Source organism: Malus sylvestris, chromosome 7 (genome assembly GCF_916048215.2).
Source record: "Malus sylvestris chromosome 7, drMalSylv7.2, whole genome shotgun sequence".
Taxonomy (NCBI): Eukaryota; Viridiplantae; Streptophyta; class Magnoliopsida; order Rosales; family Rosaceae; genus Malus; species Malus sylvestris.
In genome coordinates, this window is record NC_062266.1 from 5,176,053 (window position 1) to 5,194,737 (window position 18,685).

Here is an 18,685-nt window from a genome sequence, read left to right on the forward strand (position 1 = left end):
TGGTGGCGATGAAGCACTCAACATGTGATGAAGAAAAGAAAGAGAAACCGTAAAATTCTTATAGGAAACATTTTGAGGAAAATAAAAACCTAATTAGGATGTTATGCTGATAATGTGTTATAAATAAGCAAAACTAAGAGAAAACCTTTAATAAAGATTGAAGGGGAATGAGATCTATGTACCACTTAGTTTATTTTTTTTACTGATGTTAGTCGAAAATGAGCGTAGAAAAGACAGGCAATAACCTTGAGAAAGTAGAAGTATTGTATCTTCTTTTCTTTATATTTTGATCATACAGTGCTTGCTCTTTACCCGAGCTTTTAACGTGCCAGAGTCTACCGGACCAAAAAAAATTAATGCATGTTGAAATTTCACACACCAAAGCGATATGTCATTTACCATAGTGCATAATGGTGAAAATGAGTTGAGCGCTTGCATGACGGCATGAATTCGAACTTGTTCGTGAACTAATATAAAAAAAAATTAAAATTTACACACCAATATTTGAGCCATATAATTTTGACTTGTACTGTTTCATCTTCCATTCCCACATGCTCAAGTTCAAACCAAACCGAGTCATCATCATAAGATACAACACACGATTTCAGACTTGTGATTACATTGTCATCATCATCACGATTCACGACTCACATGGTCGTCAAATGGCCGGGAACTGCCTGCAAGCCGCGGAGCTAACCACGAGTGGCCGCCCAGTCCTTCTCCCAACTGAGATCGAATGTTCCCTCCTTTCCGCCGTAGACCTCGAATGCGAAGACCTCCCCAACTTCCCGCACCTTAAATTGGGTCTCCTCATTCTCACCACCCACCGCCTCTTATGGCTTCCCGACTCCACTACCACAACAGCCACCGCCTCTTCTTCAGCCTCCGCCATCCCTCTCGCCGCCATCGCCCATATCTTTGCCGCCAAAAAGTCAATCAAGTCCATGTTCGCCTGGCCCCGGGTCAGATTCCAGCTCTCGGTTTCGCCCGAAGGCCGGGTTCCGGATTCGGGTTCGGGTTCGAGGTCGGTGGTTGTGACGGTGGTGGTGAGGGGGAAGGGCGATTTGGACGCGTTTTTGAGCAAATTTTGGGAGAGCTGGCGGGGTAGAGCCTGGGAGATTGCGGACGAGCAGGGCAGCTCCGATGCGGCTTCAGGTTCGGGTTCGGCGTCCAGTTCCGGGTTGTATACGAGGGAAGGGACGGTGAGGATGGTTGGAGTTTCGGGGATATTGAGGAAAGAGCAGGAAATGTGGGAGAGTACTGATAAGAGCTTGCAGGATGCTTTCCAGGACTTGAATGCTCTCATGGTAATAAAAATGTCGTCTTTCGGTTACCATGATAAACATTTTCTTGAATTTCAGGGATTTTAATTGCTGCATTTGAATTCTTCAATTTGTATAATTTTCGATTGGAGTTGAGTGTGCGTGCATTCTGTTTGTGAATGGTTTTAAATTGTAGAGTAATATTAAATTTACAGAGTAAGGCTAAAGAGATGGTGATGCTAGCAGAAAAAATGAGGCAGAAGCTTTTATCTGGCTCGACTTCGCAGCCAAATGATGAGGAATTGGGTTCCAAACAAGAGATGCAGGATTGGATGCTGAGTGTTGGTATTATATCGCCCGTTACTAAGGAGTCTGCTGGTGCTCAGTATCACCAACAATTGTCCCGTCAGGTTGTCTTCTTTCCGTGTTTTGTGTGAATGAAATCAGCTCTATTTACGTTCATTCTTATTGGATGTTAACGCTCACACGAAAAATGCATCATGTCATTTATTATTTTCTCAATTTCTTCGTCTTAGAAAAGAAAACTAATTTTCTGTTGTTTCTGATAAATAGTTGGCAGATTTTGTCAGACTTCCACTTGAGAGAGCTGGAGGAATGATGAATCTTATAGACATCTACTGTCTCTTCAATCGTGCTCGAGGCACAGGTGTTGTGTGATAATACCTCATCTCTTGTTTTTAATTGTGTTAGCTCTAATTGGTTAAGTTTCAAGTTCATGTTGGTATTTTTGAAGGGTGAAAAGTGGCTTAGTATCTCTCCTTATGCAGAACTGATCTCACCAGAGGATTTGCTGCAAGCGTGTTCGCTCTGGGAGAAATTTGATGTGTATGTAGGAATTTCTTCAATTTGTTTATCTCAAAACATGGAAATACATTAGTGAAAATGCAAACTATAAATGCTAGTATACATTACTTGTAATGAGTAAAAAATGAATACGTGTCTGCACCATTATTATGTGACATGAGTACGATGATATCATCTTGTTGATTATTCTATATTTGCAGCCCAGTAATGCTTCGAAAGTTTGATAGTGGAGTCATGGTCATCCAGAATAAGTCCCACAGTGACGAAGAGGTGATCTTATATCATTATAAGCTGTTTCATATTGATAAAATTGTGTACTTGTTTTGGTTGAAACAAATTCCCCTTGCACTTTCCGAGCCAAAATGGTGGAATGCATGTATACTAATACTACCATTAAGGCCCACCATAACCGTACTTAAAACTAACCCTTGCGTTGTCCTGCTTCAAATGAATTGTTTTCGTACACAACAAGACTAAAGGATATTGGTTTCGAAAAAGAAGATAGATTCAGTTCTAACATTCTAAGAGAGAAAATATTTGTTCTGGTGCAAATGAATTTAATTCCAAGTTCCTCACAAGGAATCTGATTCCTGAACAGGAATGAGATAGATCTTATGCAGGTCCTAAATGGGACCTATGTTTCCCTTGATTACTTTAGTGTAAGGCTAGAATAGGGAGGAATGAGAATTATTTCATTCTTCCATTCAAGCTATATGGTACACATTGTTTTTTTGTTTTTCGTTTGATAAAATGATGAAAAACGCATCCTGGCCATGTACGATGCTAGAATGTACTTTGTTTTGCATCTTTGATTATGACATCTGTCATTCTACATCAGAAGCCATTTCAAGTTGCATGAAACAACTCACTGTGTTTTTTAAATCAGGTTTTCGCTAGAATCAAGACCCTTGTAACAAAGCCTGATGCTCTTAGAACTGGGATAAGTGCTAGTGATGCTGCAATTACATTAAGTATTGCACCAGGCATGGCCAAGGAGCATCTTCTTACTGCTGAAAGCAAAGGTACACTGCTGCACAACATTGTTTTACAATACTCTGATGTTGTTTTCTTCATAAGAGTGTGTGTTTTTATAAATTATATATTAGTACTATGGTTGAATTTTGATTAATTTTGGATATTTTGGTAGGTTTGCTGTGCAGAGATATAAGCCCTGATGGCTTTCGCTTTTATATCAACCTGTTTCCCGAAATCGATCCAAATGACTTGTACCTGTAAGTGAAAAATCTGTCGTTGATATTGAAGACTTATGTTTCTCCTTATTTGATGTTATTATTCACACTCTTCTCCTGAAGGAACTTGTTTGTCAAATCTTAGTTACTGTGTCTCCCAGTGATTCAATTTATTTTTTATACAATTTAAGCATCTTCAAATCTTAGAGGTCGCACTTGGTGCGATGGCAAGTGCCTTCGCCCATGAGCGGTAGGTCTCGGGTTCGAGACTTGGGAGCAGCCTCTCCATAAATGGAGGTAAGGCTAGCCGACATTCACCTCTCCCAGACCCTGCGTAAAGCGGGAGCCTTGTGCACTGGGTACGACCGACCTTTTACAATTTAAGCATCTTCAAAAAGATTACCATTAGATCAACTTCTATAGTAGATAATGTATATTTAGTTTTCCGGCCATAATATTAGGTATGCAAGCATGTGGGGATATCACAAAAACAAGGGATAAATGGGAACCCTATGAGGCTATGACATTAGGATAGCACACATAATGCATGGGTCCGCGAATTCTCATGTGTAAAGAGTGACAGGTTTAGCAGTTCGAATGTCTACTGTCAAAGTCTAGCATAACCACCCTGTGACTTTAAATTTCAAGCCTTGAACCGCTGAAAAATGCCCCAATTTTTTCTTTAAACCATCCCAAACCCTCGATCTACTTATGTACTGGATACATCTTGAAGTTTACACCCTGAAACTATCCTACGTCACATTTATGTATTTCTGTAAAAAAATTAATGTAGATGACAAGGTGGTGGTAGGACTGACTCTTATTTTTATTATGTACATACAATACATTTTCATTATCTATTTGTTTGTAATAAGTATATTGTCTTTGGACAGAGTGAAAGATTATGGAATCTATCACACATGGTTGAGGGCGGCGTCTGCTTCTGGATGAGAGGTGATTTGTGCGGTAATCCCTTTCTCCATTTTCATGTGGCTGAAATCAAAAGCAAATAAGACTGACATAAATGGATTAACGCTGTTGAAATCAGGAGTTAAGACGTAAACAAATTGATAAATGCCGAATGTTTTCAGGTGAGTTTATTCCTATTTATCACTTAATTACCCGGAAAACTTCGAACTTTCAATTTTGGGGTGATGCACAGACATAAAGTTCCACAAGGATGCATCAAGGGCATACTTGACTCCAATATAATAGAATTATAGGCATATATGTGCTTCTTGAGAGTTGGCGTCTCCGGTCCTTGCCTTTAACAAATACATCGACTTTGTAATTGAACAGAAAAGAAGGAAAGAATTGTGTGGGGAGGGAAGCGTTTTTATATTATATTTATTGAAATTTTCTATATCTCCCCACCTTTCCCCCTTCCCATTTGCTTATTGGAACATGGAGAATTATTGCGCCATTTTCGTAAATGTCTTTTTACTGTGGTTTTCTCTTTTCTTCACGCCTCCAAGTTTGATTATGTTTGATTGATTCTTGGATTGATATTTAAGGCTTTGTTCTGTGTTCTTTCTGGTATTTTTGTTGTTGTTGTTGTTGTTGTTCTGGTAATGTGAGACCAGGCTGAAAAATAACGAGCTTTCATTAATTTAGGGCCGTTTGACAGCCAACTCGTTTTAGCTTTTAGTTTTTGAATTTATTTTTGCTAGATATAGAGGGAAATATATAAGGAATGGAGAAGGATGAAGGGTGAGAGGGAGAAATGAAGGAGATTATACGAAAGCAAAAACTTGAAAGTGAAAACAACTTAGAAGAGTTTTTGGTTTTTAGTTTTCATTTTGTGTACATTCTTTATACGTTCTTCTACATCTCTCTCACCATCCTTTCTCCCTCTTATATATCTCATTTCTCGTGTATTTCCCTCCATCTCTATGCTAACACAAAAGTAACACTAACTAAACGAGATGGTTATCAAATGGGCCCTTGGTGCCTCAATATTTAGGAATTGTATTCTACTAATCATAGTCTAATCACATTCTCGTGCATAAGCATAACTAGTCACAGCTTCGGTGTAACGAATCTGAACAAACTCAGCTTGTCTCCCGTCTAGTCGGCTTGGTGTTAATTGGTTGGTGTGTGTTGGTTTTATAGCTGTTATGGTATGACTATGAGCTTGTGATTAGTCATGAGAATGTGATCAGGGTGATAATTAGTAGTACACAATCTACTTGATCCACTTTACTTATATCTCATTGTTTGATTTGAGTTTGTAGTAGCATGCAAGTGGAAGGAAATTCATTCTATCTCCATACATACCTATTTTGATGTTGAATAAGTCAACACTCATTCCAAGAAGAGGACCCTCTGCAGATGCAATAAAAAAGAGAGATTATTATATTTTCATGTATCTGACTGTTAGATGATTAATGTATTAATTAACTGCATGTATCGTAGTTAAGTCTCATAAATCAAAATGTGTCAAAAAACGTGTCTCGATTCTAACCCTATGTATAGGGGTCGGGATGAGACTTTTTTTTGGACACATTTTGACACTTTATAAGTTCAATCTATAACTCTTTTTCCAGGATTCAAACTGTATATATTTCGATTTATTATTCATAAGATCATATTTGTAAAAAATTAAACAAATTCAAAATTATTAAGGCATCCAGTTATTGTGAAGAAAATAGACAAAGTCAGTTTATCAAAGAAACATCAGTATGACTATTGTCTAATCCAAAGGTCAAATATTTTGAATTTGGGTGGTTTATTTGAAAAATCATCTATGTTTTTGGACCTAGATTTAAAAGCCTGTATAATCCTTTGCGAAGATGATGGTTGTACCAATAAAATACGATGGGAGGGATCACTCAATTGATGGGGGCTCTCTCTACATATAGCTTAGGGGTGGGTTTGATATGGTTATCATTCCAAAACCCTAGTACCAATTACCATACCATACCATACTTTCGGTTTGACAAAATTTATTAACAATACTATACCAAACTTTCGTTATACCGAAATTTGGTATTGTCAAATAGTTCGGTTAACATAGTATGGTAATGGTAATTGCCAATTTGCTTTGGGACAAAATCTATTTTTGTTTTTTAACCCAATTCAAGGGCAAAATTTTTTTTTTTTTTTTTTTTGCACTTTTATCTGATACATTGTAGCCTAAATTCATCTATTATTCATCATTTACAATTCACACACACAATAGTTCAAATGATGTATCAAGATTCATGATGAAAATTATGCTTACAATCCAAATAGAAGTTACGAACCAAAACAAATAGAAGTTAAAGTTTCAAACCAAATGAAAATTGGAACTAAACTTCAAAAAGATCCATTGATCAATTCTTCAAGTTTGAGATGTTGAAACTTTTGGAGAAGGCATTGAACTTGTGTCAAGCTTATATTATAAACAAAGAAAACATATTAGTAGCAAGAAGAATTAAAGTTGAAAACCATTTAATAACAAATTTACTAAAAAAATTAAAGCATATCTTACTTGTTTCCACTTCTTCCATTTCCTTGTAAAATTGAAGCATATCTTTTGTTGGTTCCTTGTAGAAGTTTACTTCATCCACCATAAGCCAATCACTAGTACACACTAGTGTCTCTAACATTTTAGGAGTCAAGGATGCCCTAAAAGGGTCCACAACCCTCCTGCCTAGGCTAAATGCATTTTCACTAGCAACGATAGAAGTGAGAATTGCAAAGATATCATTGCTATTTGTGAAAGAATTTGGAACTCTTTTGTATTTGATTTCTACCAACTCAAGAGATCAAAGCCACCAATAACAATGCTAATATAAGGAGTGGCGAAGTACTTCTCAACTTCATTGGATATATCCAAAAGGTGTTGCTCCCTCCTTTCTTGTATAAGCTCATTCATCGGAACCATAGTCTGAAAATATCGATGTCAATAATTTCGCTCACACTTCAGCAATATTTTGTCAAAATATCGGTGTAATATAGCTAAAATATCGAAAATATCGATGTAAAGGAAGGAAAAAAAAAAGAAAAAGAAGAAAAAAAAGGGAGGAAAAAAATACAAAGGGGATTTGAACCCGTTCCATTTTACTCCTCTAACACCGTAACCACCATATATCACTTATGTTTTAGTGATAATACGCTCAAATATTTATATTTATATGAGTGGCATGTTAACAATTACATGCAAAACGATTTTGGGGATTTATCATTTGATGAATACTCTTCACAATAAACTTACTCTACACATAGAGATGATGAAGATGGTGAAAATTTTGAACCTCATAGGAACTTTATGTGGTACTAAATCACTCATGTATCTTACCATGCAATGTATAAAGTGTAAAATATTGTAGTAAATCATTATATATAAATGATTATGGTGTGTTTAATCTTTTTTCATTAATTACTACATATTTTCGACACTCACAGTGTTTGCCAGCTCGCTGTATAATCAACTTAAATCAGTTAAATCCATAATGTAATGCATTTCCTTCTAATTTTTTTTGATAAACTAATATATAATTGACTAAATAAACATTTTGCAAAGTTTCAATAAAATTTCCAAGTTTTTCTTACAATTTCCGTGGTTTTTATTCAATTTTTATTGATATCAATAATATCCCGATATTTCCATTGAAATTTCCATGTTTTTGGACTACCGATATTTCCGATATCATCGATATTTTATACCATGATCGGAACTTATCAACTACATATATTATAAATTTGTGTTATATAATTATATATTATATAATTTATAAATCATCTAATATATTATATTTTTAGTACGGTACGATAATACCGTGGTAACGATATACATTACCAATACCATACTATAAAATTTCATTACGGTACAATACCATACCATTGCCGATTGGCACATAATGGGTATGACATGGTTGACAATTCGGTTGGCATGACAATTTGACAAAAAAATCCATCCCTTTATGGGTTAGGATCTAGGGCACACGCTTCTGACACAAATTTGTGGTGTTTACTTTGTTATGTATTTCAACGATTCGAATCATCTATATTTTATTACATCATTGATAGATTATCCTTGCAAAAATTTAGATAAATCCAAAATGATTAAGACATTCATTTGTAGTAAAGAAAATGAATCTTTGATTGGATCATTGAAAAATATTATAGAGTGGGCCTCCTCAAAACGTGTGTTAAAAGAGCGTGTCCTCGGATCCTAACCATAAATATACATTTGAGTTAGGATACACCCATTTGTACGAACCACTTTGTAACTTGTTTCACGATCTGAACTGGCTACATTTTAATTCATCATTTATAGATCATCCTTACAAAAAAATTATATAAATCCAAAACCTTTAAGACGCTCATTTGTAGTGAATAAAATGGACGAATACGGTTTTGCAAAAAAAAAAAAAATCACTAAAATGGCTATCATTTATTCCAATTTGAATAATTATTGGTAAACATGATATTTAAGAGAAGACCTGAAAGATAGACAGTTGGACTGTTGAAATACATTACGAAGTTAGCCTTATAAAGTGGGTGTCAAAATGCGTCACCTGATCAGGACTCATACATATTTTGGGCTTAAAGTTGTAGGCCCAATATGTAAAAAATAGAAAAAGAAACATAATAAGCCCAACTTCTTGGCTTTGTCAATCCAGAAACTCCTCCACACTGCAAATCCTTCCCCCCGACAAAGCGAACAAGGAGGCACTCTAAACCCTTCTTAAACCCTATCTCCTCCTCCTCCCCCTCCTTCCCTGCCTCAAAGTACCCAGAACTCACTGTATCAGTCCGAATGCTGCAAAATGTTACCTCACTACAATTCGTTTCCTTGCCATTCAAACCAAGCTCACACAACTGGTAGCTTGGCTCCACCTCCTCACCAGGTAATTTTCTTCCACATTCCAAAATACAACTCCTTTCACTAACTTCAACCTGCTTCTGCTTTCTGGGTTTTCGCTTTTATGGTTTGTTTAAGCAGCAGCAGGAGGTTACGGAATCTAATCCATTGCTGATATGTTGCAATGTTCTATGCGTATGCAGATGCAACCTCAATTGGGTATCAGGAATCCCCAAATTCCAGTCCAATTTAGTAATTCCAATTCCATGATAGCTCTACCCAATTTCATGAATCTACCAAACAACCTTCTTCCTATGCAAAATAACCATCTGGGTATGCCTCAATTCGGTTCCATTGGCCCTACATCTCAACCGGGTCAGCTGAATGTTGGGTTTTTCGGTTCGCAAGGTATGCCTCAATTCTGCAATTTGGTGCAGCAAGTGAATCAATTGATGTCATCTCAAGTGCCTGGGCAAATATTTGGGCATAACATGTTAAATTTACAGCAACAGATGAACCAGAATATGGGTTTGCCGTATGGACAATTTTGTTTGCCCAATTCAATGCAAAACATGAATCAATTTGTGCCAATGCAAATGCAAAATCCACCACAAGTCCGTCCTAATTATGGTTTTCCGGTATCAAATCAAGCACCTCAGACCACAATGTCTCAAAGTGTCCCATTGTTTGCAAATAACCGGGCTAATCTGCATTCTAATCAGGCAGGCCAGCAAGTTAACCAAAATCAGCAAAACTTGGGTCTACCCCCAGTGCAAGGGACACAGGTAACTTTGTTTTGCCTTGCGGATATGAATTAATATTCTTTGTTGCAAAAAGTTTTACTTGAATATCCCTGCATTTATTTATCTGCTTGATAACCAATTCGTATTTAGTTTTTTTTGTTCTCAATTTTTGTGTTTAAGATATGGGGAAAAAGGAGGGACGAAGAAGGTTGGTGGGAGAGAGGGGAAGAAATAAAGATGTATGAATGAAAACAAAATGTTTATTTTTGGTTTTTAGTTTTCATTTTGTGTACATTTCCTTATACATTTCTTCTACATCTCTTCCACCATCCTTCCTCCCACCCTTCTATATCCCTAATTGCTCCCATGTATTTCCCCTTTATCTCTAACTGGAAAAGTAAAATGAAAAATGAAAACTAAATCCAAAATGGTTATAAAATGGACCCTTACTTTTTGTTTTCTTTAAATTTGGTAACAGACTTAGTTTGTAATGTTTTACAAGGGCATGGTAAATTCCGAAATAACCGTTGTCTGTGTATATGTGTGTACTTGGTGGTTAATTTACATATACTGATTAGTAGGTCACTTTATTGTGGGTTACGATTCGATGGACAAGGTTGTTACATTATATTGATATAGTAAGGCCATTATTTTTTAAAATACATCATTTGCTGTCAAAATTTCCTGCCTTCTTTTTCTGTTAACTTTGATATAGATAGTTTGCCATCATTTTTTATTAAGTACATTTTCTTAAAAACAGTTAGTTGCTTATAGAATATATTACTTTGAAGTAAATCCATTGGTTGCGGTTGATAAAAATGTTGTCAGCTTGTGCAGGAAAATAAAACAAATAGTAGTGGTGGTTACAATTCAAATTCCAATTGGAAACAATCACCAAGCAAAAGCTTTACAAAGAATCCGAAGAATCACCAAGGCGGGTAGGTTATACTAGTGTCATTTCATTATTTTACTTCTGAAGATTTGGACCAATACTTGTGATTCATAATAAATAGGTTTGTAGATTTCAGAATCCTCAGGCGCATCATATGAAAAATGCAAAGGGAAAGTTCTCTTTTCCTAATGGGCACAAGGGAAAAGGTATGGACTTATACCTGTCTACCAAGTTTATATAGTATCTTTCCTCCCTATTCTTTTAATGTCATTGTGCATGCTTGAGCATGGATTGCAGAGATATCATAAACCATGATTTCCTGTTACTTTTTTTTCAAAAGAATACTTTTTGTAAGCATGATGTTCATTCATCAGTCCCTCACTCTCTCTGTCCACAAAATTGCAGGGTTAAGAAATGAGAGTGAAGGAAAGTTTTCTCTGGCCAACTCTTCAAACCAGGGCAGGGAAAGGAAGAGGTAACCTCTGCTCTATCATATCATAGTTTTGAATGCGAATTAATGAGTTGTCTCTAATTGCAATTTCACCGCAAATTACTGAGTTTTCTCTAATTGAAATTTCACCACTCAGGCTTGTAGACTGTCTTGAAGATATTTTTGCTCTTTTATAAGTTTAACAACATAGGTCGTACCCAGTGCACAAGGCTCCCGCTTTACGCAGGGTCTGGGAGAGGTGAATGTCGGCTAGCCTTACCCCCATTTATAAGTTTAACAACATACTCTTGGTTAAATTATACTTGTCTCTGTTTAGATGGTTTTCAACAAAGCGGGTTCACTACATCTTTTGAGGTTATTTTTGGCTTAGTTTATTGCATTCTAAAATCTAACAAAGAGCCATTTCTTCATTTGGAGAATAACTTCAGGCTGCCAAATCTTTAGTGGTAATTAGTGAACTTTTTTCTCACAGGGGAATTTGATAAAAAGGATCAGTTGAGAACATCATTAGATATAATCATATTCAATTATTCAGTGCTCGTTTTGTAACACTATTGTTTTGGTGTTTAATTTTTCTTGTTGGAATTGCGTTGAGGTTTAAATTTTGGTTTTCCTTGTAGGTCATTTCGTTTACATTGCATCCCTCATCCATCACTCTCCCTTCCCTGTCCGTTATCTCTCCCTCTTTTCTCCCTTTCATTTCTTCACTGCCTATTACTAAAATATAAAAACCGAAAACCGAAAATGGAAGTGTTACAAACAGGCCCTTAGTTTATTATGGCCATGTTACAGTGTCACAAAATATAATCCTTGGTTGAGTAGTTGAGTAGTCAAAGTAGGATTTTCAATTGGCAGGCTGATGCATGTTTGAACTTCACTAAGATACGATTTCCTTGGCCTGAGTTGATCCCAGCCCAACCTTTGAGCCTAGGGATCAGATGCCCTTTATGTAGAGCAGTATTTGGGCTGAGATACTAGCAGGCTGGCATGGAAAAATTATTTGAAGATACTGTGTGAGGCCTAAATTGGGCTGATCTATGCTTTAGGCTGTTTTTTAGGCCTACAAATTTTTATCCAGAATAAGCTTACTCGAAGTTCAAAGACAGCTAAACCTAAAATGTTTAGCTAAACAAGTTGGGCTTTGAGCTACCTCAGCCAAATTGGCAGTGCTAGTTACTGTATTGATAATACCAACTGGGTCCTTACTGTTTTTGCCTCTTGTTCTTCTGCCTTGCAGCACAGTATATTAGTATTGAAACTTCACCGGTTTTGTCAATAAAGGCCATAGTTTGACTGTAGTTCCAAAGACTTTGAAAATACCATTTTAATGTAATCCCAGAATTGATGATACCATAATGTTTCTCGAAGAAAGAGGATAGATAACAAGATACTTCCGCTTTAGTTTAAGATGAGTATTTCTGTAACTGCCATATATGAATTCCAGAAGTCTTAAAACTTTTTACAATTATGGGCTTGGTACCTAGGCACTCACCGATAGGAGTAAACAATAATATGTATTTGTGCAAAATTTAGTCATGAATTAGCTTTACGTTCTCAGCATCCATAATCCTTACATCTTGCCTTCTGAGTGATCACACTCTCCTGTTTCTTAAAGAAACTCATCGCTCTTTTTATGTGTATGGATGTGCCTTCTTTCTGTCTCACATGAGAAGATCTCTTTTCTTGTCATATACGGAACAAGAGATTGAGAGGTGGCGGGAAGAACGTAGGAAGCACTACCCATCGAAATCCAACATAGAGAAGGTTTGGCTGACTGTGAGACATGCCTTCTTTTTTCTTTCCATCGAAATGTAGATTTTCTAATATTAAAATGCTACTTGCAGAAGATAAGTGAAAAGCTGATAAATTCAGAGGTCATTGAAAGAGAGGCCAACATTCGACGAGAGGTGTGCTGGTTACTTCTCTCTCTATCTCTCTGTGTGTGTGCACGCTCGTGCTGATTATTTGTACACTACTCGTTTTACAAGACTGAGCAATACTTTTGCTCAACTCATTATCACCTGGGCCAACTGTGCTAGTTCTAGTTAACTTTTGCATTTTGTTAGTATGTCTATAAGCTGCATCGTAGCTTATATGTCTAATTGTTACTCAAGGAGATCACTGGTATTACATTAAACCTGAAATTTTTGATCTAGTCATGAGAGCTCTTTGACACTGCTCTTCTTTGTTATTTGTTACTTCTTCAAGTTTTTTGTCTGGGTGAGGATGTTAGTTGATATGCAATCAATCCAAGTCTTTTCATCCATCTTCTTTTAATTAGATTCGTAAGTGTTGGAAGTTATTCAGAACCTAGTTACTAGAGACTAATGTTCTTCTATTACTGGTATCATGCTTGATGTTTATGTTTCAGAAGGTGATATACTGGTTTTCCTCGACTTTGTTCCGGACTTTGAAGAAGTAAATCTTTACCACCATTTTCTTATATTTGATAGTTTTACTTATTCTTCGTTGCAGCAACTCAAGGATATTCTTACAAAGCAGGCTGAGTTGGGAGTTCAAATTGCCGAAGTACCATCGCACTACCTCGCAGATTCAAATCAAGGGCATATAAAAGAAGATAATGAAACATTGACCAAGAAGGGGAGGTCATCAAACAAGTTTGGTAAGAGAGAAAAATATGATAGAAAGGATCGGTTTTCCAAGAGGCAAAGATCACATCAAAGGGATTCGTCTAGTGACCCTTCTTTTGACAAAAGGGAGCCAAACAAAAGGGAGCCAACCTTGCTGCAGAAGCTTCTTAGTGCAGATATTAGGAGAGACAGAAGCCACCTGCTGCAGGTGTTTAGGTTCATGGTTACAAACTCTTTCTTCAAAGATTGTCCAGACAAACCTTTGAAATTCCCTACTGTAGCGGTAAAAGAAAGTTCGTGTGACGAAGAGGTGGCTCAAAAGTTGTCCTCACTTGTAGAGAAAGATGCTTTTAAGGGAAGTGATAAATCCATGGTTGGAAGAGTTTATAACAATCATTCTGGAAATAACAACGATGTCGGGAATTCTGTTGATAGCAGTGATGAAGATGATGGTGAAGGAGAGGGAACAGAGAGACCTGGGGAAGAAGAGGAAGAAATCATAGACTAGAAATTCTACTTTTTGTACAAAAATGTATTATATTTGTCTTCCTATCTTTTTCCTTGTGTTAAATTCATGAATATTATATCAAGTCAAAAGGCAAGAAAGAAATATTTAGATCCTTAATTTCTTATGTAGCAGAAATTAAAGTTTTATTATTTTGTTACGGGGAAGAAGAAAGCAAAGGAAGACGCAGCATAGTTATATGAGTACACTCAGCAACTAATTCAGAGGAGCATTCAGTCGGAGTGATTGAAGTGCCTTGTTGTTAAGCTTTGCCTTGGTTCCAAGGTACTCATTCCAAGTGACGGGCGCGTACAGCGGAGGGCAATTCGGGCCGAGTAATTTCGAGAGGGGAGAGACCTGAGCATTCTCCGGAGGACCATATAAGTAAGCAACTGATACACGGTGCTGGCTCCGGTTCACCACTGCCCGGTGAAGGGGGGTCTGGTACAATCCGTTTGATAATATGTGAATGAAGTCACCCACATTGATCACAAAAGCCCCCGGGACCGGTGGAACCATAAGCCACCCCCGGCCCTCGTCCTTCCCTTCTTGGAAAACTTGCAAGCCACTGGCCTTAGCGCTTTGGTGGATAATTGACAGGAGGTTTGAATCAGTATGTTGGGCAAGACCCATGGTCCGATCTGGATCCGGACAAGCGGGGTATGAGTTCAATTGTAAGGCTGCAGATGCATCTTCAAATTCACCTCTTGGACCCGCCCATTTGATGTCTTCCTTGGATATGCCTAATGAGCCAAGCATTAGCCACATCAACCTAGCTGCAAGTCTTTTCATCTCTTTCTCATATTCTTCAGTAACACAACTGACCAAACAAAAATCAAACACAGTTCAAAGCAAAAACACAATATATACACATATATAAGCAATATATATTTGAGTATGCAATTTAAAGACAAAAAACTAACATACTGAATTGCTAACGCATTTTCGAATACACAATATATTGTAAAGCACACCTCTGTTAGATAGAGTGCCAGTTTTGTATGTCTAAATAGCGTATATAATTATTAATGGTTGGAGTAATGCGTCCATGCATGCGTACATACCAGAACTTGGTGTGATCTTGGGGCCAAAGTTGGCAAAAATGTTGAAGTGGTGAGCCAACGATAGTGAAGCTCTCAGACCACATTAGCTTTTCACAAAAGGCAGATATGCGATGGAAACCGTAACCGGAAATGCCATCGGGCAATCGAGCTGCTTTGAGCTTTTGTTGGGGTGGCAGAGAGAAAAGGCTTCGAACAGTAGATTCCATGTCGTCAACAAGTTTTTGGGGGACGCCATGGTTTGTGGCTTGGAACATGCCCCAAGTCTTGCATGCATGTCCTACGAGTTCAACGACATTTGGGTCGGCGAGATCGATCACCGGCACAGACTCTGAGCAAGATAATGATTCGAAAGACGGATATTCGTTAAGCTGTGACGTCCATGCATACGACTCTGGTAATTCCTGTAATGAGCTGAAGTCGTCTGGGTGTTGCTTGTGGAGAAAGATAGGGTGGGATTTGAATGCATCTGAGAGTTTTCCACTCGACATAGTAGATAATAGTAATACGAGAGAGGGAGAGAGAGAGAGAGAGAGAGAGAGGACTGTGTGAGAGAGAGTGAGGACTGTGTGCATATATAGAGACGGTGGCAACTTTCTCTTTGTTTTTTTATTTTTTTATTTTTTATTTGTTATTTTTTTTACAAGTGATATTCTATACCAGTTCACATTAAGGAGAAGAGTAAGGGTTTGAACTCGAAAAAATGTAAACTAAAAAAAAAGAAAATCCTAATCACCAGGACAATTCATTACTTTACCATGGCAAGTTCCTCGTTTATGCTCTCATTTACATTCATGCATGGATTGATAATCCTCTAATATATTTTGGCAAAATATATTCAAGTTCATAGAAACAAACAACGGTTACAGATAAAATATTTCAGTTACGTATTGACTTACGTTTGTCTTCTTTTATTCTTCTACCAATTGCACATCTTTTGAAGATATTATTCACATTTTTCATCATTTCACTCATTTTTGTGTTGTCGGTCCTGACGTCCTGTCATCATCTTGACTCCTTTTTCATCCTCTTCTTTTATATCCTACTTTTATGGGTAAATAGCTGTGGAGATCAAATCTAAGGCTTTAAACACCACCAACATTAAATGATACTTATAACATTGAAGCCACATCCCACTTTTATTAATGAATTTGTTTTTTTTTTCTTTTCGTATTTCACTATTTTCTTTCAATTTTAAATGTTTTAGTTCATTAAATCAAATTCAAAGGTTTAATTTATAAGTATTGCTAGGGAGATCACAAATTTATACCATTTCATGTGGAAAGCGATGCATACAATCAACATCCACTAAGATAAATTTATTAATTGACGTGACATATACACACCACTTATTATATCAGAATGATATACAAATGTGGTACAAAAATATAATCTCCTTGATATTTTCCTTAATTTATATTTTATAGAGTTGAGAATTTGACTCCTCTTATTTTTCTACCAATCCTTTTCTTTTATTGTTGGAAAATATTAACCACATTAGTGTTTGATTTGATGTGGTAAGTGATTTGTACATGTTATTAATGAGTTTATCTCATTCAGTGAGGTTAACATATCATTTGTCACGTCATATAGTACATAAATGTGATAGAGGTTAATTATTGGGTTTGAGAAGCTTTGACAATGCTTATATATTCACTAGCTAAGGGCATCAAATACTCTCTCTCTCTCTCTCTCTCTCTCTCTCTCTCTCTCTCTCTCTCTCTTTCTCTCTCTCTACCATGCCTGCAAGTGCAAGAGTGGTCCCTGATGCCTACAAAGGCAACTCTGTGAATATGGTGTTGGACCATGTCCCTGATGAATTGAACTCATTACATGAGTTACCAGATTCTCATGCATGAACAACCCTCAACGAAGGGTTACCAGATTCTCATTACATGAGTTACCAAGTCCCCCAGTCTCTGGTTCATGACAAGGAATCTGCTGCTCGAAGCCTTTTCTCCCTGCCAGCCCACAAAAAGCTCAAAGCTGCCTGCTCACCAGGTCAAATTTTCGGCTACGGCTTCTATCTTATAGCTGCATTTTGGGACAAGCAACATATTGAGAAAATATCTTTTCATTGATTGAATAGAATATTTGTTGACCCTAAAAACTACCAAACATATGTGGCGCGCATGCCGAGTAATTAATAAGCTTACTACGTCTTTCGATTGTGTGTCAGGCGTGCCAACTCGACGACCAAGCTCGACCGGTGAGTAAAATTTGTTGATGTTGTGTTGGGTGCGCTGCTGACTTCTAAAACTGGTGATTGCGGCCGAGGAAGGAACACGTCTTGGCATTCGGGTTCTAGAGCTTGAAGATAAGGCTGCTAGTTCTGCGAAATTCAATATCAAATTCGGCTTTCAGGGTGCCGAATATAGTAACCTGGTAACACCTCACTTCGCTAAGAAGGCTGATGAGATGACCTCTGCTAATAAGGATTTGAAAATCCTTCTCGACCGAGACTTGGATAGATAGCCAGTCGGCCTCGTCGCAATGCTGTTTATCCAAACTGAAGGTGCTTCGCAGTCGGCTGACTCTACGGCAACAATGTTGTTTATCCAAACTGAAGATGTTCACCGGTTGCCTTCACAGTGTTGTTTATCCAAACTGAAGATGTGTTGGCGAAAAAGAAAATAAAAATCTCAAGATGTTTGAGAGGTTTCGCGTAGAGCGAGGGTTTGCGCATGGCAGTTTGTGTGTTGAGTTGGAGGTCCCCTTTACATTGCATAGCGCCTTGTATTTATAGGGTTGATATTTGCTTGACACGACTAGATAATTGTGGAGTCCAACTGCAACTTTAACTTGCATAATGAAATATGATCTATGTGACTGACTTTTCAAATAAAAACCCATCTAGGTTTATCCCATCATGACCAAAGACCTAGCCTACCTAGGCTTCTTATCATAACTCCATCACCACCCAATCCTAGGCTTATCACATCACCACATCATCACCAAAAACCTAGCTTTCCTAGGCTCTCATCATCTTTTACCAAAACTGCCGCATACATCATGAACTTCAAATTCATTTTTTATTATCACCATATTGTAAATGGATAATATCCGATCCTGCATGCTTCATTAGTTGATGCCGTGCATATCTATCAACCAAAACTAATCCAAACCACACGTCCACATGCCAAATATCAACATCAATTTGAATTGTACCGCTTGTTCAGGGATATAATCTGCATCCTATTTATCTCGTTTAAGAATATGTCAAGATAATTCATTAAAAGATAATTATTATGATAAAAACCATAATATTATCTTTTAATAATAACAAAATTATCTTCACTTTTCCATCCAACAGTTGGGAGCTATGCTCACTTAACGGCCTTGATTGCACAGGCCGATGGTGTAAATTTGGGTCC

General features: G+C 37.2%; 3 protein-coding genes across 14 annotated transcripts; 2 read left to right on the forward strand and 1 right to left on the reverse strand.

Annotated features, from left to right (window-relative positions):
* Positions 1-544: 544 nt before the first annotated feature.
* Positions 545-5,831, forward strand: LOC126630781 (vacuolar protein sorting-associated protein 36-like). Of its 11 annotated transcripts, none has more exons than XR_007626107.1 (10): positions 545-1,307; positions 1,478-1,672; positions 1,836-1,929; positions 2,051-2,108; positions 2,288-2,357; positions 2,974-3,109; positions 3,235-3,319; positions 4,171-4,243; positions 4,326-4,368; positions 5,512-5,831. XR_007626107.1 is itself a non-coding variant. In XM_050300980.1 (10 exons), exons 1-8 carry the CDS (start codon positions 552-554, stop codon positions 4,226-4,228), a joined length of 1,452 nt encoding a protein of 483 aa, XP_050156937.1. In that variant the 5' UTR covers positions 545-551; the 3' UTR covers positions 4,229-4,231; positions 4,326-4,368; positions 5,512-5,831. The 11 variants fall into 11 exon arrangements, 9 of the variants coding, with proteins under 9 accessions (XP_050156937.1, XP_050156941.1, XP_050156938.1 ...); XR_007626108.1 differs by having other exon boundaries at positions 5,515-5,831; XM_050300980.1 differs by having other exon boundaries at positions 4,171-4,231.
* A 3,051-nt stretch (positions 5,832-8,882) lies between these two features.
* LOC126630777 (uncharacterized) lies at positions 8,883-14,370 on the forward strand. Of its 2 annotated transcripts, none has more exons than XM_050300969.1 (8): positions 8,883-9,114; positions 9,272-9,853; positions 10,640-10,749; positions 10,833-10,909; positions 11,109-11,178; positions 12,828-12,918; positions 12,999-13,061; positions 13,630-14,370. In XM_050300969.1, the coding sequence occupies exons 1-8, from the start codon at positions 9,034-9,036 to the stop codon at positions 14,251-14,253; spliced, it is 1,698 nt and encodes a 565-aa protein (XP_050156926.1). In that variant the 5' UTR covers positions 8,883-9,033; the 3' UTR covers positions 14,254-14,370. The 2 variants fall into 2 exon arrangements, with proteins under 2 accessions (XP_050156926.1, XP_050156927.1); XM_050300970.1 differs by having other exon boundaries at positions 8,884-9,114; positions 10,649-10,749.
* On the reverse strand, positions 14,350-15,930 carry LOC126630787 (gibberellin 3-beta-dioxygenase 1-like). The gene is made up of 2 exons (XM_050300998.1): positions 15,315-15,930; positions 14,350-15,070 (listed from the first exon to the last, which is right to left on the reverse strand). Exons 1-2 carry the CDS (start codon positions 15,884-15,886, stop codon positions 14,467-14,469), a joined length of 1,176 nt encoding a protein of 391 aa, XP_050156955.1. The 5' UTR covers positions 15,887-15,930; the 3' UTR covers positions 14,350-14,466.
* Positions 15,931-18,685: the final 2,755 nt, after the last annotated feature.